Source organism: Martes martes (assembly GCF_963455335.1).
Source record: "Martes martes genome assembly, chromosome: 12".
Lineage (NCBI taxonomy): Eukaryota > Metazoa > Chordata > Mammalia > Carnivora > Mustelidae > Martes > Martes martes.
In genome coordinates this window covers 8,202,658-8,226,772 of record NC_137900.1, presented here as the reverse complement: position 1 = coordinate 8,226,772, position 24,115 = coordinate 8,202,658, and the positions used below count along the sequence as shown (strand labels likewise).

At 43.3% G+C, this 24,115-nt stretch overlaps 1 protein-coding gene across 8 annotated transcripts in view; it reads left to right on the top strand.

Moving 5' to 3' along the window:
- SMARCA2 (SWI/SNF related BAF chromatin remodeling complex subunit ATPase 2) overlaps positions 1-24,115 on the top strand; it is a 192,762-nt gene that overhangs the window by 149,903 nt on the left and 18,744 nt on the right. For all 8 annotated transcript variants that reach the window (XM_080819931.1, XM_080819933.1, XM_080819932.1 and 5 more), the window contains 3 exons: positions 6,372-6,477; positions 6,996-7,097; positions 9,959-10,091. In XM_080819931.1, the coding sequence (XP_080676057.1) occupies positions 6,372-6,477; positions 6,996-7,097; positions 9,959-10,091 (341 nt within the window). The remainder of the gene's footprint in view (positions 1-6,371; positions 6,478-6,995; positions 7,098-9,958; positions 10,092-24,115) is intronic.

Here is a 24,115-nt window from a genome sequence, read left to right as displayed (position 1 = left end):
ATCCCACACTAAGCAGGTGGGCAGCCCACAGTTAAACCTAGCCTGTCCGCCTTGCAAGGCGCGGAAGGCCTCCGGAGGCTTCCAGGGTCCGTCTGGCCCGGAAGGGCGGGGTGTCTGCCTCTCCGAGCTGCAGGCCGGTACCAGCGTCCGTGACCTCTCTCGGAGGGAGGAGCCCCAACAGGAGTAACAAGACAGAGTTTCTCACGGGCCGATAAAACTGTCTTTAAAGCCATTCTCCGAGCATCGTAATAAAAAACGGATTGCTCTGAAAGACAGCAGTTACTGGACACCTATGTTCTTGCACATTCACGGGGGGAAATCTGCTTCCTCGCGTAGAATCACACGTCCTACACCTTCCTTAGGAATTTGCTAGAACAGCCACTTAGAGCAGCCCTCCGGTGCCCCCGGTAGCCCACCCCTCTGACAAAGTGACGTGTGGGACTTGAGGCTCAGGTGGGGAGCATTTGATTTTGCTTGCCTGCGAGAGTTTTATGCTTTTGAGTTGGGCCAAAAGCTTTGAAGAGTTTGTACTATTGCGAAACAGAGGCACACAGGGTCAGATCCAAGGATAAAATACTCAGGGGAAGGGAAGGTGGATCCTTGCCTTTTGAAAGGAAGACCTTTTTTGAGCCCTGTCCCACTCTTTCAGAGGACATGACATAAGCTGACCAAGGTCACAGCTGGACAGGTGGGCAGTTAGTATTCGATACTTCTACCTGCTCTTAGGAAATGTCAAGTGAGAAAAAGAGGGGAAGCAACCAGACATCCTGGGTCAGTATTTTTGAGTCAAGTGATAGGTACTAGATCTCCAAGCTTCCTCAAAATGCTTGTCTAAGCAAAGAAATCATATTCTCGGAATCCCAGGTCCTGCCAAGCACCTTTGATTTGTAGTAGAAAGTTCAGGGAGAGAAACCTGAAGAAATAAATGGGAACTTAACAGTTGTGATACATGATAAATTGTATGTGATTATTCTCTTCTACTATTTATTTGTCTTTATTATAGTAGAATTAAAAGGTGCCAGTCGGTGAAATGTGCTATTTATGGTGATATAAATAAAAGGTGTTCATATACCCCTTAGACAGCATTTCCCCGGAAAAAATTAGATGACGTTTTTGACTTACAGCATGTTGTCAAAGAAGGTAACCCAGGAGGTGTGTGAAACCGACTTTACTTATGGATAATGATACGGTTCCAAATTACACTAGCGTGTAAATCTTCATTCTGTTGAATCCGAGTACGTTGTTGGGAACGTTTATGTATGCTCTGGCGTATCTCCTTGTGGTCCTGAGTTGGTGACTTTTTAAAAACCTAGTTGCAGTTGGGCTACATTTACAATCGGACACCCTGTGTTCTTATACGTATTTATTTTTACCGAAGGTCCCAGCAAGGCTTTCTCCCTTCCTCAAGGCATCCTCTTCAAATGCATCATTTCAGACCCTCTAGCATTCTGTCATCCTTTCCCCAGCAAACATCCTGGCTGATTTGCATTAGCTCTTCTCAATAATGCTGTGATGAACATCATGTATGTAGGTCTGTGTCTGTTGTATGGTCATACTTATGTTACATACGTGTATTATCGGCCTAGAGAAGTTCACCAAAAGCAGAGGCACGCAGCCGGGCATCCCTGTATCTAAGTAAAGCCTTGCTGCGTTTCTCACTGAGCCGAGTGAGCCTTCTATCGACTGCTGACGCCAGGGCGCTTACCTTGCCTTAACCTGATGTGACCTGTTTTTGTTGCTACCTCGGGCGCATCCTGTATCTGCAGGCCTGACGTGCCCCCCGGGGTGATTTTTACCCGCTTCCCACTCCCAGGGCCAAAAGCACGTCTGCGCCCACTGTGTTCTGTTCTGCCATAACCTCCCGTATTCTTCAGATCTCCAGGCTTGTTAGGAATTACCGATCCGTACTCAGGAAGACCCAGGTGAGAGATCTCCGTCGTGAACGCGGAGGGGAGGTGCTCCTCATACCTGTTGCTGGCTTGGCTCGGGTCTCTGGGGACTCTCGGGGAAGTGGGGTGCTGCTGTGTTTGCGGTGCATTTTAGGTGCACGGGAATCTGACCCTGAAAAGCAATGGCGTGCTTTCACCTACTGCCCTCCAATGTTGACCCAATTTTTTATAAAGTTTTCATCCCGAAAGATTTTCCTGTGTTTGATTCCTTTAGGATGGTAGTAACTTTTTGTTGTTGTTGTTTTGGTGAAATCCTTCCACGTGGGTATTCTAAATCATGACATTATTTTTCTCTTTTTATGGTGGCAAGATGGGTTTTGTTTAGTTAATAAGTGTAAACGTGGTAATTTCAGTGTTAGCTACGTTCTCTTTTTTCAGGAGTCTCCATTATCCATGCTTGTCAACAGATCAGCCTGGGTAGGTAAAAAGAAAACCATAAGACAGGGAAAAAAAAAAAAAAAAAGCCCAGAAACAAAACCCAAAACACTTCTCGCCTAATACCTTATCTTTTTGTTTTGGGTTTATAGGGAAGGCAAAATAGCCAGCATTTTAAAGGAGTAGGTCTCCTAGCGAGTATTTCCCGTCTTCTGCCATGCCTAAAATGTAATTAGAGGGAAAACTGATACTTATGTCGCATTCATTGTGTACGCAGTCATCATTTTAGAATCCCAGGAGTACAGATATGAAAGTTGCATCCTTTGGTTTGCGGAAGTAAGGGAGAGAAGTGGGTTCCCAAGTGAAGCCGAGCAGAGGAAACCTCATGTGTGTGCGTGTGTACCCACGTGTGCGTGCATACTCATGTGTACCCAGCACCATCCATGCAGTCCGCAGTGGCGTATTCCAGACCACATGCCCACAGTAGCACAGGAGCCCTTCTGTCTCATATACCCTGACACTGGGGCCATGTGTCCCTGTGCCCATTCACCTCTGTGAGGGGGAACCCCCGGGCTGCTGGCCCGCCAGCACCTGGAAACTCTCAGATGGTGCACAGTGTTATTTTAGATTTTAGGTTACACTCCTCCCCTCCTCCCAGGCTGTTCCTATCAGGCCCAGGTTTCCTCTTCGGTGATCGATCACTTGTACGAAATAGATCTGAAGTCACGGACCATCAGTGGAATCCTTTCTTCCGTGGAGGGGAGAGGGTATCCTTTCTGTCATGGGAAGCTCACTCTTCCAGTGAACAATTTCTACTTCTAGGCCTTAAATTGTACAAAATGACATAATGGAAAAATACCTGGAGTTGGGGGGCGGGGTTAAGCATTTCAACAGAAACAGAACACCTTCTGCAAACCATCGTACAATTAGTCCATTGTTCTGGACTTAAAAAACTTTCCAGCACTGCAAAAAAAAAAAAAAAAAAAAAAAGGCATTGAGAAGGTATATTGAAAAAAACTTTACTCAGCTTAAGTTTGAAAAATGCCGAGAATTCAAAACTCTTTCAGGCTATTTCACTTCCTTTTTAATTTTTTTTAACCTTTAATGTAGGAAAAAAATAAGTTACTGTAGTGATCTGTCAGCAAGTGGTTCTCCTAACTTGATGCTAGCTCGCTTGCTTTGAGGGAAAGAGAACATGCACAAGTTGGGGGCAAGAGGTGGGGAGGGGGAGAAGCAGACTCCCTACTGAACAGGAGCCCAACCTGGGGCTCGATCCTGTCATGTCATGACATGTCATGTCATGACCCCATGACCCTGGGGTCATGACATGAGCTGAAGGCAGATGCTTAACCAACTGAGCCACCCATATGCCCCTACCACGTGGCATTCTATAGGTCACATAAAGCTGGTTGTCCTCCTGACATTCCTGCCCAAGCTGGCCATCAGAACCACTACCTCCAACAGGGAGGGGGATGCTTTTGTCCGCATATAAGATGTTCCCACTCTCTTTGGAAAAGAGCAGAAGGGAAAAACAAAACAAAACAAAACATGTACATAGAAGAATTAAGTTATGGGCAGGGGGGAGGTACCGAGGGTTAGTTTGATAATAAGAATTTCTTCCCATTTTCCTGGAGAATGGCTTCTTGAAGTATGTATGGCTGGAGGCATGGCGACTGGGGATGAGTAACCAAGTGGAGGTTGACCGCGGTCTTCACAGGCACAGGAGAGGGAGGCTGTCCTGCCGAGAAGAGTCAGGTCCTGAGTGCAGACTGGGTTTGCAGGGAATGAGCAGAAGAGGGCCTTGAGAGCCAGACTGAGATGACTGTGTGATGATCGCACCAACAAACCACAAGAGGTCTTTGTCCAGTAGCTTCCGGGTCTTGTGTTTGCCCCTGTAACTCTGTCCGCAGGGAGACGGGAGATAGGAAGTAGGACAGGAATACGGAGTCCAGTGAACCTTAAATTTTTAAACAGTATCAAAATTTTGTCTTGTTTTCTGAGTCCCAGAATGTTCAGCTCTCTCCTTTATGAGCACAGATCATTCTAGACCTGTCTTGTCACAGGGTCTAGAATTTCCACAACCCGACTAAGGGCAGGGACATCAGACCTAGATTGTTTTGGCCATGTTGTCCCCACCACCACCACCCCCCCAATTCGAAAGTGCTTTATCACATTCTTGGTGCAAACGGCTTCTTATGTCACCAGTAGTACAGTTGAAACTGAGAGTCTGTCCATCACAGGTGTACAGAGCACAGATGTCCTTGTAATCCGTCAATAGAAAAATGACACCATCTGTTGGCAATGTACAAAATGACAGCGTAAAGATGTCACTGAGGGTCAGGTGCTCAGTCCGAGATTACAAAGGAGTCTGACTTCCTGATTGTGGAGAAGACACGGATAGCAATAGAAAAACTGCTGCCTATAAATTGCCTTTCAGAGACTCCTTTTCAAACAGGTAAAACGTTTGTGTATATAAATCTCAGAATGGGACGAAGAGAGACCAACCAGAAATTGTGGGCCTATAATGAAGGTGACAATAAATAAACCAGCTGTTGTCACATACTCTCTGGTATAACGGATGGAGGTACAAACGCATGTGTCAGCCTGGAGAACGGGGGTAGGGGTGGCTGTAGGGTGGGAGGCCCTCCTTGGTTCTTCCCACGATAACCTGAAAATCCAGTTCCCTCGTAAACTGCAGCCTTCTTCAACCCCTCGTGTGTGCCCCCGATTTTCATATTCATGAGGCTCCTATATGTCTTAAAAAAATAAAATAAAGCCGAGACCCAGCATAACAGGAAAACTCGCCCATTCCTTTGACAGAGGATTTTCGGTTAATTTATGCAGGCCCCTATGCTCTTCAGCATTTTCCCCACTGGTTGCTAAGCAACCGCTTGAGTTACTGCGCATGCCTTTTTTATGATAACTGTCATTATGAATATTTTTTAATTATACAACTGGGACCATGGATTAAAAGAGCATATTGTCCCTCATTCTTCGCCACGGCTTCTAGCGCGCTTGCACACTCCTGGACTCAACCTTCTGGAATTCACACACCAGTGATGTATGTTTATTTATTTGGTAGGTCTGCCTTCACAAAGGAAGTAGAGGCTGCCTCGTAAGGGAAGCGAGATTTTTGTGAAAAATGACTCCAGCCTGCCTCCCAAGCCGCCCCATTGATCTGGAGAGGCCGAGTCAGACGTTAGACTCTTGAACCGAAATTATGAGTATCTTTGTTCCTGTAACCGTGCTTGATTCCAGTGCTATAAGTGATGTTAAAAGCTCACAGTGCATTAGAGACTGGTTTTCAAAGTTATAAATTGTGAAGCATTTGTTGCTATTAAATTTGCTTTCAAACAAAGTGACCGCGGATTTGAGGGAGGGTACCCCACTCATCCCAGACACGCGAGGCGTCCACGCTTGCCACAGAGGTCAGGTTTTTCCTGCCCAAGGGGCTCCGTGCGCACGCGAGTGCAGCTGGGCGATCGGAAGGGTTTTCTCTAGCAAATACTAATAAAGGTATGCGTGGTTCACAGTGTGTAAAATACTCTGAAAGGAATAAGACAGAAAAGAAAGACACACAAAGGCTTTTCATCTGAGTTTCCGGAGTATATTCTAACATACTGTGCTCTAAGTAGACAGGGAGTTTGAGACAAAGGAGTATGGAAATAAAGCCATTGTGGACTTTTTTTTTTTTTTTTAACCAATTCAATTATATTCATTTAAAAATGGAATTGTTGGTTGAATAGGACATTTTGAAGATTTCTATCAAAAAGCAGAGCCGTGTTCACTCTGAAGGAGGAACTCACAGTGGACCTGCCATGTCCTGTGTGTGACAGAAGTGGGGATCTAATGGCATTTTAATGTGCTTCTGGAGTGAGCTCAAGGAGCACGCATCTCCAGTACGGTCGTGGGATTTTTCTTGATTTAAAGGGCCCCCACGTCCACAGGCACGGGGTGCTATTTGCTTTTTGGGCATTTTCTGAATCAAACTCTTTCCTTGGTCGCATATGATCGGATCTGTGTCTGTTTGTCTCTCCCACCCTACAGTTCAGGGCGGCAGCTCAGTGAAGTCTTCATTCAGTTACCTTCAAGGAAAGAATTGCCAGAATATTATGAATTAATTAGGAAGCCGGTGGATTTCAAAAAAATAAAGGTAGATACTTTGTTTACGCACCTTATAAAAAAGAAGGGTGAAGCCCTTGAAATGCCGACAGTGAGAACTGGGCAGAGGCATCCTTATCTGAGCACCATGGACAGCCCCCCCGCCCCGTATGCCCCCCCCCCTCCCCCAGTCTAGGTCTTGTCACCAAAATGGCGGAGAGGTCCTTGGGCCTTTCCGTGTATTTTGTTTAATTGCATGGAGAGCGCCTGCTGTATTATGTTGCATTTTATTTAAGACGTTTCAGACTCCTCCCCCCACCCTTTTGCTGTTTTTGTGTCCCTTCCTGTGCTGCTCCTTCCCCCTTACAAGAAGGGACACCCGTGGGAGGGTGGTCTCTCTGGCGCCCCCTGGAGTTGTTCACTCCCACATCCTCAGCAGGGCTGTCTGCTGTGAAGACAAAGGGAAAATCAAATTGGGCTTTTTTTTTTTTTTGACCAAGTAATGACTGTTTGCTCTTTTTTTTTTCTCTTCCTCTTTTTCCCTCTTTTTTTATCCGAAATTTGCTTTAGGAAAGAATTCGTAATCACAAGTACCGGAGCCTGGGTGACCTGGAGAAAGACGTCATGCTTCTCTGCCACAACGCTCAGACCTTCAACTTGGAAGGATCCCAGGTACGGCTTCAGTTTTCTGAAAGATGTGGAACCTTACCTGTGCTCCTGCGCTTTTAAGTGATAGATTTCATTTTTCTGCTGTTTGAATCATTGCTGCTCCCCCCGGCTGGAATAAAAAATGAGAAGGAAAAACGTACATCCTAAGCTAGTATGTAAGTAAATTGAGGCTTTGGCACTTTGAGATTAAGGCCAGCCTCCTTGTACCATAGATGTGCTAGTTCCTACTTGTGCTTCCCTTCAAGGCTTGGCTTCTAATTAGAGGAGGAATTCCAGGAAATCACTTAGTGCAGTGCTTAAAGGCTAGAGGTACAGTTTCTGCTTTTGTCAAGACTGTGTATTTGATTATATTCACCTTCGTCTTTCTGACCGCAACCTTGCATCAGGGAGTGAAACTACTGTGATTTAAGGGAAAAAAAAGAAGTGAAACTACTGTAATTTAAGGGGAAAAAAAAACACCTAGAGAAAAAAGAACCACTGTCTCTAATTGCTTACAGAAAATGCTTATCAAGCCAACTGCATAAAGAACTCCCCTTGTCCGCTGTGTATGAGTGACACTCAGTTGACGAGAATAACTAGGGGAGGAGCCTCTCACTTTAATTACACCTCAGTTCCGCTTCCCTTTTGTAGGTGCCCCTTTTTTCCTGCCTGTATTTCCAGCCCAATGCTCTTGTATCATGGGGAAGGAAGGAGAGGTCCGTGTGTCTGCTGCCCCGTGTCCGTGTCGAGCCAGCAATAAGTTCCTTAGGCTTCTCTCCAGATCTTGCTTCTTCCGCCCTCATGGCCATTCCAGCCGTGAAATTGGAGAACATGAGAACCCTTGCGTGGACCTTTTCTGAAAAGACGGTTTCACGGGTTTTCCGGGTTCACAGTGGTGTCCTCTACCCTACCGTGGCAGCATGGTGCTGGGCCTCCAGGCCCCATCCCATGCCACAGCCTCCCTGTCTGCCTGCACCCCGTCTCACACATGAAGTAGAGTCACAAGTGGCTTCTTGACTGGCTCCCTTCTCCATCCTGGGGACTAGTTGCTCGCTCGCTCGCTCTCTCTCACGGCCGCCTTTGCCCTCCCGTCTACTACCCACCGTGCGCTATTAGGGTCTAGAATGAATTTCTGCTCCATAGGCTGGTTTCCAAAGTCATACCCTACTCTCATGCTGTAGCCTCCTTTTCCTGCTCTTTCTCCCCCTGAACAGTTCGTGGTCTAATCACATTGGCCCCATGACCACTTGCTTCCCCAGATATATGTGCTGGGGCAAGCAAGAGGACAGAGAGAGCCCGCGTCTGGCCACCAGACAGCACCATCTTGCCCAACACAGTCCATGGTCATGGCCAGAAAATTGACCTTGGCACCATGCCAGATGCATACACTTGGTCTCCTTCCCTAGAAAGCCCCCCTCTTTTCTCAGCCCTGATGGCATCCTCCTCACCTGTTCCTATCCCGCTGAATTCTGATTTCTGGCAGATTCTGCCCCCAGGGCTCCATCCCAGGACCCCTCCCTACCCTTTGTCCCCTTTGCACTCTGTCCTGTGGTGCTCACTCCAGGGTGTCCCATCACCTTCGTGAGCTTGTGGCTCCTCTTTACAATAAAGGACTCTGTTCTACAGCCAGGGCCATTGTTGTCCATGGTTTTTTATTTGTTGCAACACCTAAAATGTATCCTCTTCACCATTTTTAAGGGTACAGTTCAGTATTATGTTCTCTTTATTGTCCAACAGATTTCCAGAAAGCATTCATCTGATAAAGCTGAAACTCTCTACCGGTGAAACACCTCCCCGTTGACCCCTCCCCTCCCCCTCCCCCGGCGCCCTGCTCTGGTCCCTGGGAACGTAGGAATTTGACTAGCTCAGATACCTCACAGAAGTGAAGACAGTATTTGTCGTCTTGTGACTGGCTTCTGTAACTCAGCATCCTGTCCTCAAGGTTCGACCTTGTGGTATCAGGTGGAAGGATTTCTCCTTTTTTAAGGCTGAAGAATTCATTTTCCGTATATACTGCATTTTGTTCCTGCATCTAGTGGACCCTGGGTTTGCTTGCACTCTTTGCCCTTCGGAGACACAGGTGTGCAAATCTCCCTTCGCAACCTTGTGCTCCGTTCTTTTGGGTGTATACCCAGAGGATGAGATTGTGGGATCACGTGGCACTTCTGTTTTTAATTTTTTGAGAGAAGGGACCATTTTGGAGCTTCAGATCTTGGCAACTCCGCAGGGCTGTGCTCAGGTGTGTGCAGACACTAAAAGGGAAGTACTGACTGCAGTAGTAACAGCCCGGGCTGATAAACCGATGATAAACATGAGCCTCCATTTTGTTAGGGCTTTTGCGTGTTTAAGGAGCTCACTTTACCACAGCTTTGGATAGAATAACTCAAATAAGAAATGCAGTTTTTTTTTTTAAGATTTTATTCATTTATTTAACAGAGATCACAAGCAGGCAGAGAGAAAAGGGACAAGCAGGCTCCCCGCCGAGCAGAGAGCCCAACTCGGGGTTCGATCCCAGGACCCCGGGATCACGACCTGAGCTGAAGGCAGAGGCTTTAACCTACTGAGCCACCCAGGCGCCCAAGAAATGCAGTTTTTAAAACACTCTTTTTGTTATCAAAAATGAGAGGCTATCTTACAGAAGCCCACCCTCCCCTAAGTATTTATACCCATGCACGTGGGCGCGCGCGTGAGCACACACACACGCACACAAATTATTTCAACCACAAATGGGTGTGTCAGTGTTTGAGTTCAGCTTTTTCCTGATGGGCTTCCTGCAGGCGTGAAAACTACCACTGTTTCTAATAGACTCACCCAGCACAGAGCAGTCAGGAGGATCTTGGGTCCTCAGTTTGTGGTTTGTAACTGGTACCACCATGACCCTTTAGATCTACGAAGACTCGATCGTCCTCCAGTCCGTGTTTAAGAGCGCTCGGCAGAAAATCGCCAAAGAGGAAGAGAGCGAGGACGACAGCAATGAAGAGGAGGAGGAAGAGGATGAGGAGGAGTCCGAGTCCGAGGGTAAGCCCAGGCCTTCGCTTACTCTGCTTCTCTGCCCTTTGCCCCCCACGTCGCCGGTTCCCTGGGGGCTAACAAAACAGATTTTCCAGCCCCACAGATCTGGATTCCATTCCCTGGTCTCCTGTGTCCTTGCTGGGCAACCTCAGGCCAGGTGGGTAACCCTGCTCAAGGTTACTTTCCTTCTATATAAAAGCTGGGTATTAAAACCCCCCCGGCGCACAAGGAGCTTAGCGTTGGGCCGGCCTCCTAGCGAAGACTCAGTGAATGTCGTCTTTGAGAAGTCAGCGTGAAATACATTTTCTACTCACGTGGCTGTTCATGCCTATCTGTTGTGTAACATGGTGATCTTCTCCCCTGGAGGGACTGATGGAGTGTTGACCTGTGGGTGCCACCCCCAGAGTTTCTGATTTTGTAACCTGTGTTGGGGCTTGGGAGCATATCTGACCTGCTCCCAGGGAATCCTGAGGCTGCTGGGCCCAGGACCAAGCCCACTGGGAGAATCTGTGTCTCAGCAAATAATTGTCAAAATGGGTTGGAAAGTTGTCCTTCTTAGCCATCATGGATCAAACATGGATCCAGTCTTTATTTAAGTTTTGGTATTTTGTTCATCGTGGATTTTTGGGGGGCATTAACTTTGAGTTTTTTCTAATACTGCATCGGGATATTTACCGGGATTGCTAAATTTTGGTGTGTTCAGACGTTTTCTTAATTTTTTTTTATTTTAACGGCAGAATAGTTACCATGCAGTGTTACGTTAGTTTCAGGTGTACCATAGAGTGATTCAGTAATTATTCAGTAATTCTGTACATCTCTTGGTGCTTTTCAGGTGAGCACTGTCCTTCATCCCCATCACCTCCTTCCCCCATCCCTCCAACCTCCCCTCTGGTAACCCTCAGGTTGTTCTCTCTAGTTAAGGGTCTGTTTCTTGCTTTGTTTCTTTCTCCTTAGCTCGTTTTTTTGGTGCCTTAAAATCTACCTATGAGTGGGATCATGTGGTATTTATCTTTCTCTGACTTATTTTTATTTTACTAACATATAATGTATTATTAGCCCCAGGGGTAGAGGTCTGTGAATCATCAGTGTTACACAGTTCACAGCACTCACCATGGCACATACCCTCCCCAATGTCCGTCACCCAGACCTCCTGTCCCTCCCTCCCCCACCCCCCAGCAACCTTCGCTTTGTTTTCTGAAATTAAGAGTGTTTAATGGTTTGTCTCCCTCCCAATCCCATCTTGTTAAATTTTTTTCCCTCCCTAACCCCTGACAGCCCCCCGCCCTGCCTCTCAAATTCCTCATATCAGAGAGATCATGTGATAGTTGTCTTCCTCTGACTGACTTATTTCACTCAGCTTAATACCCTCTAGATCCATCCATGTTGTTGCAAAGAACAGGATTTGGGGGTTTTTTTTCTTCATGGATGCATAGTATTCCTGTGTGTGTGTGTGTGTGTGTGTGTGTACACCACATCCTCTTTATCCATTCATTTGTTGATGGACATCTAGGTTCCTTCCATAGTTTGGCTATTGTGGACATTGCTGCTATAAACATTCAGGTGCACCTGCCCTTTGGGATCACTACATTTGTATCTTTAGGGTAAATACCCAGTAGTGAGATTGCTGGGTCATAGGGTGGCTCTATTTTCAACTTTATAGGAACCTCCATAGTGTTTTCCAGAATGGCTGCACCAGCTTGCATTCCCACCAACAGTGTAGAAGGGTTCCCCTCTCTCCACATCCTCACCAGCACCTGTCGTTTCCTGACGTTAATTTTAGCCATTCTGACTGGTGTGAGGTGGTCTCTCACTGTGGTTTTGATTTGTATTTCCCTGATGCCGAGGGATGTGGAGCACTTTTTCTTGTGTCTGTTGGCCATCTGGATGTCTTCTTTGCAGAAATGTCTGTTCATGTCTTCTGCCCATTTCTTGATTCTTTGGGTGTTGAGTTTGATAAGTTCTTTGGGTGTTGAGTTTGATAAGTTCTTTCTAGATTTTGGATACTAGCCCTTTACATGATATGTCATTTGCTAATATCTTCTCCCATTCTGTCAGTTGTCTTTGGTTTTGTTGACTGTTTCCTTTGCTGTGCAAAAGCTTTTCATCCTGATGAAGTCCCAGTAGTTCATTTTTGCCCTTGCTTCCCTTGCTTTTGGAGATATTTCTAGGAATAAGGTGCCGCGGCTGAGGTCGAAGAGGTTGCTGCCTGTGTTCCCCTCAAAGATTTTGATGGATTCCTTTCTCACATTGAGGTCTTTCATCCATTCTGAGTCTGTTATTGTGTGTGGTGTAAGGAAATGGTTCAGTTTCATTCTTCTGCATGTGGCTGTCCAATTTTCCCGACACCATTTGTTGAAGAGGCTGTCTTTTTTCCACTGGACGTTCTCTCCTGCTTTGTCCAAGATGAGTTGACCATAGAGTTGAGGGTCCATTTCTGGGCTCTCTATTTTGTTCCATTGATCTATGTGTCTGTTTTTGTGCCAGTACCATACTGTCTTGATGATGACAGCTTTGTAATAGAGCTTGAAGTCTGGAATTGTGTTGCAGCCTACTTTGGTTTTCTTCTTCAACATTCCTCTGGTTATTCAGGGTCTTTTCTGGTTCCATATGAATTTTAGGATTATGTATTCCATTTCTTTGAAAAAAGTTGGTGGTATTTTGATAGGGATTGCATTAAATGTGTAGTTTGCTTAGGTAGCATAGACATTTTCACCATAGTTGTTCTTCCAATCCATGAGCACAGAACGTTTTTCCATTTCTTTGTGTCTTCCTCAGTTTCTTTCATGAGTACTTTATAGTTTTCTGATTATAGACTCTTGGCTTCTTTGGTTAGGTTTATTCCTAGTTATCTCATGGTTTTGGGTGCAATTGTGAATGGGATCGACTCCTTAATCTCTCTTTCTTCTGTCTTGCTGTTGGAGTATAGAATGCAACTGATTTCTGTGCATTAATTTTATATCCTGACACTTTACTGAATTCCTTTATGAGTTCTAGCAGTTTTGGAGTGGAGTCTTTTGGGTTTTCCACATAAAGTATCATATCATCTGCAAAGAGTGAGAGTTTGACTACTTCTTTGCTGATTCAGATGCTTTTTATTTATTTTCATTGTCTGATTGCTGAGGCTAGGACTTCTAGTACTATGTTAAATAGTAGTGGTGATAGTGGACATCCCTGCTGTGTTCCTGACCTTAGGGGAATAGCTTTCATGGGTTTATCAATCTTACTAATTATTTCAGAGAACCAGCTTCTAGTTTTGTTGATGTGTTCTACTGTCCTTTTGGTTTCTATTTCATTGATTTCTGCTCTGATCTTCATTATTCCTTGTCTCCTGCTGGGTTTAGGTTTTCTTTGCTGTTTTTTTCTCCAGCTCCTTTAGGTGTAGGGTTAGTTTGTGTACTTGAGACCTCTTGTTTCTTGAGAAAGGCCTTTATTGCTGTATACTTTCCTCTCAGGACCGCCTTTGCTATGTCCCACAGATTTTGAACAGTTGTGTTTTCATTTTCATTTGTTTCCATGAATTTTTTAAATTCTTCTTTAATTTCCTGGTTGACCCATTCATTCCTTAGTAGGATGCTCTTTAGCCTCCATGTATTTGAGTTCTTTCCAACTTTCCTCTTCTGGTTGAGTTTTACTTTCAAAGCATTGTGGTCTGAAAATATGCAGGGAATGATCCAATCTTTTGGTACTGGTTGAGACCTGATTTGTGACCCAGGATGTGATCTGTTCTGGAGAATGTTCCATGTGCACTCTCTAGAATGTATATTCTGTTGCTTTGGGATGGAATGTTCTAAATATATCTTGTGATGTCCATCTTGTCCAGTGTGTCATTTAAAGCCTTTATTTCCTTGTTGATCTTTTGCTTAGAAGATCTGTCCATTTCAGTGAGGGGGTTGTTAAAGTCCCCTACTACACTGTATTATTGTTGATGTGTTTCTTTGATTTTGTTATTAATTGGTTTATATAGTTGGCTGCTCCCATGTTTGGGGCATAGATATTTAGAATTGTTAGATCTTCTTGTTTGAAAGACCCTTTGAGTATGATATAGTGTCCTTCCTTATCTCTTATTATAGTCTTTGGCTTGAAATCTAATTTATCTGATATAAGGATTGCCACTCCAGCTTTCTTTTGATGTCCATTAGCATGGTAAATTGTTTTCTATCCCCTCGCTTTAAATCTAGAGGTGTCTTTGGGTCTAAAATGAGTTTCTTGTAGACAGCATATTGGTGGGTTTTGTTTTTTTTTAATCCATTCTGATATCCGGTGTCTTTTGATTGGGGCATTTAGCCCATTTACATTCAGGGTAACTAGTGAAAAATAGGAGTTTAGTGCCATCATATTACCTGTAAGGTGACTGTTACTGTATATTGTCTCTGTTCCTTTCTGGTATGTTTCTTTTAGGCTCTCTCTTTGCTTGGAGGACCCCTTTCAGTATTTCCTGTAGAGCTGGTTTGGTGTTTACAAATTCTTTTAGTTTTTGTTTGTCCTGGAAGCTTTTTATCTCTCCTATTTTCAATGACAGCCTAGCTGGATATGGTATTCGGCTGTGTATTTTTCTCATTTAGTGCTCTGAATGTATCATGCCAGTCCTTTCTGGCCTGCCAGGTCTCTGTGGATAGGTCTGCTGCCATTCTAGCATTTCTACCATTTTATGTTGCAGACCTCTTGTCCTGAGCTGCTTTCAGGATTTTCTCCTTTTCAGTGAGACTTGTAAGTTTTACTATTAGATGATGGGGTGTGGACCTATTTTTATTTATTTTCAGGGGGATTCTCTGTGCTTTCTGGATTTTGTTGCTTGTTCCCTTTGCCAAATTAGGGAAATTCTCTACTATAATTTGCTATAATATACCTTCTGCCCCTCCCTCTCTCTTCTTCTGGGATTCCAATTATTCTAATATTGTTTCATCTTATGGTATCACTTCTCTCTCGAATTCTCCCCTTGTGGTCTAGTAGTTGTTTGTCTTTTCTCGGCTTCTTTTTTCTCCATCATTTGGTCTTCTAAATCACTAATTCTCTCTTCTGCCTCGTTTATCCTAGCAGTATGAGCCTCCATTTTTTATTGCATCTCATCAATAGCTTTTTTGATTTCAGCTTGGTTAGATTTTAGTTCTGTTATTTCTCTGGAAAGGGATTCTCTAGTATCTTCCGTGCTTTTTTCAAGCCTAGCTAGCACCTTGATAATCATCATTCTGAACTCTAATTCTGACATATTACTAATGTCCATATTGATTGGGTCCCTAGCCTTCAGTACTGCCTCTTATTCTCTTTTTGAGGTGAGTTTTTCCGCCTTGTCATTTTATCCAGGTAAGAATAGATGAATGAGAGAACAAAATACCAAAAGGGTACCAACCACCCCAGAAAAATATATACTAACCAAATCAGAAAAGACCCTAAACGGCGGGGAGAAGAAAGGAGGAAAAAAAGAAAAAAAAAATGTATATTAGACTGGGGAACAGAACAGAGCCACACACTTGATTTTTGGCTGTATTTTGGTCTGTTAGAAGAAACTACCTCCCAAAATTTTAAAGAATAAAAAGCTTATATATATATACACAAATTAGGGTAAACATGATGTAGGGATGGAATATGACTGTAAGGATGAAAATTAAAAACATTCTAAAAAAGGAATTGATAAGTGGGTTGAAAAAAAGAATGTGATCTTTCACATTTCACAAAGCCATGTGCTGGATTTAGGGTATATTTTGATCTGTTAGAAGAAATTGTTTCCCAAAATTTTAAAGAAAGAAAAACCTATATGTATACCAAAAATAAGATTAACTACAATGAAGGGATAGAATATGACTATAGCAATGCAAATGAAAAAAGATTTTTAAAAAGGTATTGATAAGATAGTTAAAAAGTGTTAAAATAGGCATGTGAAAAATGAAAAAAAAATAGAATAAGGAAAAAATAAAATTTAAAAAATTTAACTTTGAAAGAGTAAAGAATCATGGGAAAAGCCATGAATTCTGTGTTGCTTTCCCTTAGCTCTGTCGTTCCGCAGTTCTGATTGATCAGTAAACTTGGTCTTGGCTGGATGTTCTTGCTGATCTTCTGGGGAGGGGCCTGTTGCAGTGATTCTCAAATGTCTTTGCCTGAGGAGGAATTGCACTGCTCTTGCCAGGGGCCAGGCTAAGTAATCTGCTTGTGTTCGCTCTCGGGAGCTTTTGTTCCCTGAAAGCGTTCTGTAGAACGCTTTCCCGTAGAGGACGGGAATGAAAATGGCCGCCTCCCAGTCTCCACCCAGAGGAGCCAAGAGCTGGGACCCCACTCCACAGTGAAGAAAAGCGCTCAATCACTCCCGTCTCCCTGGTCTCTGGCCACACTCTGAGCTCACCTGGCCTGTGACTGAGCATTTGTCTCTGGCGCGCGGCCCCATTTGGAGTCTCCAAACGCAGCAGATTTCTGCCGTATGCTCCTGTGCTGCTCCTCCCAGAGGAGGAAGGAAGGAGACTCCCCGGATCTGCCACCTGTGGGGTCCCTGCTTGAAGAGTAGTGGTCCAACTGTGCCGCGGATCACGGTTTAAGGTAACCCTGAGCCGCGAGCCCCCTCCTCATCTCCGTCTCCACAGCGAGCTACCCCGCTCTGATACCTGGGAGCTCTGCCACACTCAGACACCCTTGGTCTTTCTGTGACCCTGTGGGACCTGAGACCACACTGTCCCCATGAGGGCTCCACCCCTGCTTAGTCTCTGGAGCGACGTCCCTCAGCAGAGCAGACTTCTACAAGTTCTGGTCTTGTGCTCTGCTGCTCCACTGCTTCCCGGGAGCCGGCCCCTCCCCCTGCGGTGTATCTTCCCCCTCCTTTCGGATTCACTTCTCTGCACGTCCTACCTTCCCGAGAGTGGTCGATTTTCGGTTCCTCGAATTGCTGCTCTTCTTCTCTTCTCTCTCCTGTTGAGTTTGTAGGTGTCCGGAATGGTTTGATAACTATCCAGCTGAACTCCTGGTACCCGATGATATTTAGGTCTTCTACTCCACCATCTTGCTGACTTATTTCATTGACTGTGATATTCTAGCTCCATCCATGTTGCTGGCAAATGGCCAAATTTCGTTCTTTTTATGGCTGCGTAATATTATATTGTGTGTGTGTGTATGTGTTTGTGTGTGTTTGTGTATCACATATTCTTTATCCATTCAAAAATTTTGCACCCTAGACCTCTTCTGTCTTAGCTTCATTCCAGCTCTGGTTGATAATTCTTGTATTTATACAAGGTTAAGGCTGCCTTCAAAACTCAAAACTTTCCTACCTAATTAAATCCTCACCCCATACCTCCTCTCCAGGTAATTAATCCCAGTAGTTTACGGTCTGCTGTGTGAAACAGTACAGATACACTTCAAACTTTTTTTATTAGGTTTGTTCCTGATTACATATTTAGTACAGACAACTTGGAAAATATTTTTTCTTAAGAAAGGACCATTTGTAATTCCACTACCCAGTATACATTTAGCATTTTGAGAGTGTGCCTTCCAGTTTTTTCTCTACCTATTTTCTTTGTAAGAGCACAGCACACTGTTTCGTAGCCTAGTTTTTCTATTTTATGAACATTTCCCCATAGCAGTGAGTGCCTTCGGACAGCAGTATGTGTTACCATTCATTATTGAGTCCAAGAAACCTATCAGTCTTACTCTAAATACTTCCCCTGAAAATGTCTACCCCTGATTCACTGCAGACATTTTTCAAACATCAGACACAGGAGTCCTGCCCCCCAGCGTGGAGTTGTGATCTCTGTCAGCAGTGTGATGAGTGTCTTGTGTCCCCACACCCACATCTGTTCTCGGTGTCATCTTTTCAGTGAGTCTGCCTTTTATTAATTTTACCTTCTCTAATTCCACACGGTTATTCCCCAGTTCTGATAACCCAGCATTTGATGCCTTAGCTCCACCTAAGGGACCTCAATGAGATCCTTCCTTCCTTTACAGGCACATCTCTAATCCACTTTCACAGAGCTGCCCTCTCACCCCTTGCGGCTTAGTTTCTCTGAGCTCTCCTGAGACGCGGTGTGAGCTTTCTGGGGCCGCCGTCACAAACCAGCACAAACATAGTGGATTAAACAACCCAAATTTACTACTTCACAAGTCTGTAGGTCCCCGGGTGCTGTGGGTCTGTCTGGAGGCTGAAGGCGAGAACATTGTACTCACGCTGCCTCTCTCTGACCCTATTTTCTGCCTCTCTTTCCACTTTTTCTTGTTAAAACTGAGGGTATAAGTGACATGTTAGTTTCAGGTGTACAACATACTGGTCGTTGTATGTATTGTAAAATGATCACAGTAAATCTGATTGATAGGCATCACCACAAACAGTTACACGTGTTTTCTTTTGCCGGGATCCTAGATCTCCTTTTTTAGCAACTATCACATACACAGTATTACTAACTGTAGTTACCATGCGCTACCGTAACCCACCAGACTTACTGATTTTCTACCTAAAAGGACCTTTTGAACCCCCTTCACTCACCCTCCAACCCCACCTCTGGCAGCCAGCTTCAGGGTTTTGGTTCTTGTTTTTTGGTTTTATTTGTAAGAATTCACATTAAAGTAAAATCATACGGGTATTTATCTTGCTCATTTCACTTAGTATAATGTCCTCTGGGTCCATCCACATTGCCACAGATGGCAGGATTTCATTATTTTTTGGCTGAATTATATTCCACCACTTACCCGGACACCGCCCCCCCCCCCCATTTTCTTTATTCACTCCTCAGTGAGCACTTCGTTGTTTTCAAATCCAGACTGTAAGTGATGCTGCAGTGAACACGGGGGTTCACACGTCTTTTTAAGTTAGGATTATTTTCTTCATGGAAACACCCACACTTGGAATTGATGAATAATATCCTTTTTTTTTTTTTTTTTAAATTTTTGAGGACCCTCTACACTGTTTTCCATGGTGGCCACACAAATTTACATCCCCACCAGTATTGTTCTAGGGCCCCCTCTTCTCCACATCCACACCAGCACTCTTGCTTCTGGTCTTCTTGACTCCAGCCATTTTCACAGGTGTGAGGTGAGGCCTCATTGTGGATTTGATCTCCCATTTCCCTGATGCTGAGAGATGTTGAGCACCTTTTTCTGTACTTGTTGGCCATCTATATACGTCTTTGGGAAAGTGTCTGTCTAAATTCTTGCCCCCCCCCTTTTAAAAAGATTTTATTTATTTATTTGACAGACAGAGATCACAAGTAGGCAGAGAGGCAGGCAGAGAGAGAGGAAGGGAAGCAGGCTCCCCGCTAAGTGGAGAGCCCGACGTAGGGCTTGATCCCAGGACCCTGAGATCATGACCTGAGCTGAAGGCAGAGGCTTTAACCCACTGAGCCACCCAGGCGCCCCCCTTGGCCCTTTTTTTTAATTGGATTGTTTTGCTGTTGATTTGTAGGAGACCTTTATAGATTGCAAGTATTAACTTCTTTCTTTCTTTCTTTCCTTCTTTCTTTCCTTCTTTCTTTCTTTCTTTCTTTTTTAAAGATTTTATTTATTTATTTATTTGACAGACAGAGATCACAGGTAGGTGAAGAGGCAGGCAGAGAGAGAGAGAGAGAGAGAGAGAGATGGGGAAGCAGGCTCCCTGCCGAGCAGAGAGCCAGATGTGGGGCTCGATCCCTGAACCCTGGGATCATGACGTGAGCCGAAGGCAGAGGCTCTAACCCACTGAGTCACCCAGGTGCCCCGCGAGTATTAACTTCTTAACAGAGATGATTTGCAGGTTTTGGTTTTTTTCCTCCCATTCGGTACTTTTTCATTTTGTGGATGGTTTCCATTGTTGTGTAGAAGCTTTTGCATCTGATACAGTCACACTTGTTTATTTTTGCTTTTGCTAGCAATAATTTTTCAGAGCAGACACCTAAGTCAAGACCAATGTCAAGGATCTCACTGCCTGTTTTCTTCTAGGAGTTTTATGGTTTTGGATCGTATGCTCAAGTCTTCAGTCCATGTTATAATAATTCTTGTTATGTGTCAGGTAGTGGTCCAGTTTCATTTTTTTGCATGTGCCTGTCCTGTTTTCCCAGTACCACTTACTGAAGAAACTGTCCCTTCACTGTGGTACATTTATGGCTCTGTTGTAAATTGATCATGTGTGTGCTTTACTTCTAGGCTCTCTATTCTGTTTCATTGATCTATGTGTGTATTTTTTTAAGTATTTATTTATTTATTGACAGAGATCACAAGTAGGCAGAGAGGCAGGCAGAGAGACAGGGGTGGGGAAGCAGGCTCCCCGCTGAGCAGAGAGCCCAGTGCGGGGCTCAATCCCAGGACCCTGAGATCATGTCCTGAGCCAAAGGGAGCGGCTTAACCCACGGAGCCACCCAGGTGCCCCTAAGTGTGTATTTTTAATGCCAGTACCATACTGTTTTGATTGCTATAAGTTTGTAATATAGTTTGAAATCAGTGAATGTTCCACCTTTGTTCTGTCTGAAAATGGCTTTGGCTACTCTGGATCTATTGTGGTTTCACACAGATTTTAGGGAATTTTTCTTTGATTTCTGTGAAAAATCCCATTGGAATTTTGATAGATTGCCTTGAATCTACAGGTTGCTCTGGGTAGTATGGACATATTAACAGTGCTCTTTCTTCTAGTTGATAGCACTAAAATTTTTTCCGTTTCTCTGTGTGTGCTTCACGTTGTTTCATTTAATACCTGATAGTTTTCGGTGTACAGGTCTTTCACCTGCGTGGTTAAATTTATTCCTAGGTATTTTATTCTTTGGGAAGCAACTGTAAGTGGAATCGTTTTCTTAATTTTTCTCATAGCTTGTTACTAGCATACAGAAAGATTGTGGTGTACTGATTTTGTATCCTTCCATTGAATTCTTTGATTAGCTCTAACATATTTTGAAGTCATTAAGGTTTTCTATATCTAGTAAGATCTGCAAATAGTGGCAGTTTTTCTTCATCCTTTCCAGCATGGGTGCCTTTTCTTTTTCTTGCCTAACTTCTCAGGGTAGGACTTCCAATACTGTGTTGGATGAAAGTGGCAAGAGTGGGCGTCCTTGTTTTTGATCCTGATTTTAGAGGAAAGGCTTTCAGATTTTCTCCACCAAATGTAGTATCAGCCATGGTCTTGTCACATACGGCCTTTAGTATGTTGAGATAGTGTCCCTCTATATGTACTTTGTTGAGAGTTTCTATCATAAATGGATGTTGAATTTTGTCACATGATTTTTCTACATCTATTGAGACGATCATGATTTTTATCCTTTGTTCTGTTAATGTGATGTATCATGTTGGTTGACTTACGGATTTAAACCATCCTTGCATGCCTGGAATAAATCCCTCTATTTTTCCTTAAGATTTTATTTTTAAGTAATCTTTGTATCCAACACAGGGCTCACACTTACAGTCCCAAGATCAAGAGTCATATGCTCTACCGACTGAGCCAGCCAGGCACCCTGGAGTGATGACTGATTTGATCTTCTTACACAATAATTGATCTGTTCATATTTTCTCTCTTTTTATGATTCAGTCTTGGTAGGTTGTATATTTCTAGGAATTCATTTCTTCTAGGTGGTCCAATTTGTTGCCATATTAATTGTTCATAGTAGTCTCATAAGCTCCTTTGTGTTTCAGTGGTATCAGTTGTAACTTCCCTTTCATTTCTGATTGTGAGGCCTTTTCTTCTTGGTGAATGTAGCCAAAGGTTTGTCCGTTTTGTTGGTTTTCAAAGAAACAGCTTTTAGTTTCATTGATCTTTGTCTTTTTACAGTCTTGTTCATTTATTTCTGCTCTGAGCTCTATGATCTTATTCTTTTTACTAACTTTGGACTTGGTTTGTCCTTCTAGTCTGTTGAGGTATAAAAATAGGTTGTTTGAGATTTTTCTTTTTTCCCAGTGTAGCCTCTTAGAAGGGCTTTTGTAGTCTAAGTTTTGGTATGCTGTGTTTTCGTTTTCATTTCATCAGTGTAATTTTTTATTTCTCCTTTGATTTTTTTTTTCTTGACCCGTAGGTTGTTCAGTAACATTGTTTAATCTCTGCATTTTAATGTGTCAGTTTTCTTCCTAAAATTAATTTCTATTTTCATACCATTGTGTCAGAAAAGATGCTTTCTCTTTCAGTCTTCTTAAGTTTATTCAGACTAGTTTTATGGCCTCATGTATGACTTATCCTGGAGATTGTTCCGTGGGCACTTAAGAAAAATGTGTATTCTGTTGCTTTTTGGAGGAAATGGTCTGTATGTATCTGTTAAGGCCCTCTGATCCAACATGTCACTTAAGACCTATGTTTCCATATTGCTTTTCTGTCTGGTTGATCTCTCCACTGATGTCACTGGGTGTAGTAAAGTCATGTGCTTTAAAATTGCTATTTCTTTCTTTAGGTCCATTAATATTTGCTTGATGTATGTAGATGAGCCTATGATGGGTTCAGTAATATTCACAGTGTTATATCCTCTTGGTGGATGGACCCCTGCATCATTATGTAATGCTCATGTACTTATTCCAGTCTTCTTTAAAAGTTTATTTTTTAATAAACTTTGTTTGGGTTTTGATTTGTATGGACTGTCTTTCTCCATCCCATCACTCTTAGTCTGTATTTCTTTAGATCTGAATTCTTTTGTAGGGAGCATATAGATGGATCTTTTTATTGAAGTATGATTGACATACTGTATCCTCTTAGTTTCAGGTGTACATCATAGTGATTTGATATTTTCATATACTACAACTGGTCTAGTTAATTATCTGAATCCATAAAAACTTATTACAGTATTATTGGCTGTATTCCCTATGCTGTCCATTATATGTCCAAGACTTTATCTTATAAATCAAGGTTTGTGAAGTCCCTTTCACAAGACCTCCCCGCTCTGGTAATCAGTCATTTGTCTTCTGTATCTATCGTCTATTTTGTCCATTTGGTTTTTTTCTAGATTTCATACTTAAATGAAATTACATGGTATTTGCCTTTCTCTGCCTGAGTTATTTCACTTAACATAATATCCTCTCGATCTATCCATGTGGTAGCAAATGGCAAGATTTCATTCTTTTTTGTGGCTGAGTACTATTTCATTGTGTATATAGATCACATTTTCATCCATTCCTCTATCAGTAGATCTTGGGTCACTTCCATATCTTGGCTGTTGTAAAGGGATGCAGAAATGAACAGAAGGGTACATCTATCTCTTTGAATTCATGTTTTCCTTTTTCAGATAAATACCCAGAAGTGGCATTGCTGAATCATGTGGTAGTACTATTTCTAATATTTTCAAGAATCTCCATTCTGTTTTTGCTTGTGTCTGCACAAATTTACATACCCACCAACAGGGCATGAGTGTTCCTTTTTCTTTCACATCCTCACCAACACTTACTTCTCTTTTTAATTGCCAGTCTGACAGGTATGAGGTGCTTTCTCATTGTGGTTTTGGTTTATATTTCCCTCGTGGTGAGTGATGTTGAGCCTTTTTCCATGTTGCTTTTGGCTGGCATCTTTGGGAAATGTCTATTCAAGTCCTCTGCCCATTTTTTCATTGGATTCTGTCTGATATTAAATTTTGTGAGTTCTTTACATATTCTGGATATTAACCCCTCACTGGATGTATGATTTGCATATATCTTTAACATTCAGTAGGTTCTAGGGGCACCTGGGTGGCTCAGTGGGTTAAAGCCTCTGCCTTCAGCTTAGGTCATGATCTCAGGGTCCTGGGATCGAGCCCCTCATCGGGCTCTCTGCTTTCAGGGAGCCTGCTTCCCCCCTCTCTGCCTGCCTCTCTGCCTGCTTGTGATCTCTGCCTGTCAAATAAACAAATAAAATCTTTTTAAAAAATTCAGTAGGTTCTTTTCATTTTCTTGTTGGTTGCAGTGTACAAAAGTTTTTTAGTTTGATCTAGTCCCTTTAGTTTAGCTTTTGTTGCCCTTGCCTGAAGAAACTAGTACCAAAAAAATACTGAAACTGATGTCAATGAGCTTACTGTGTGTTTTCTTGGAGGATTTGTATGGTTTCGGGTCTCACATTTAAACTTTTTATTGCCTTTTGAATTTATTTTGTATTTGGTATAAGACAGTTGTCCAGTTTCATTTTGCATGTAGCTGTCCAGTCTACCCAGCACCAT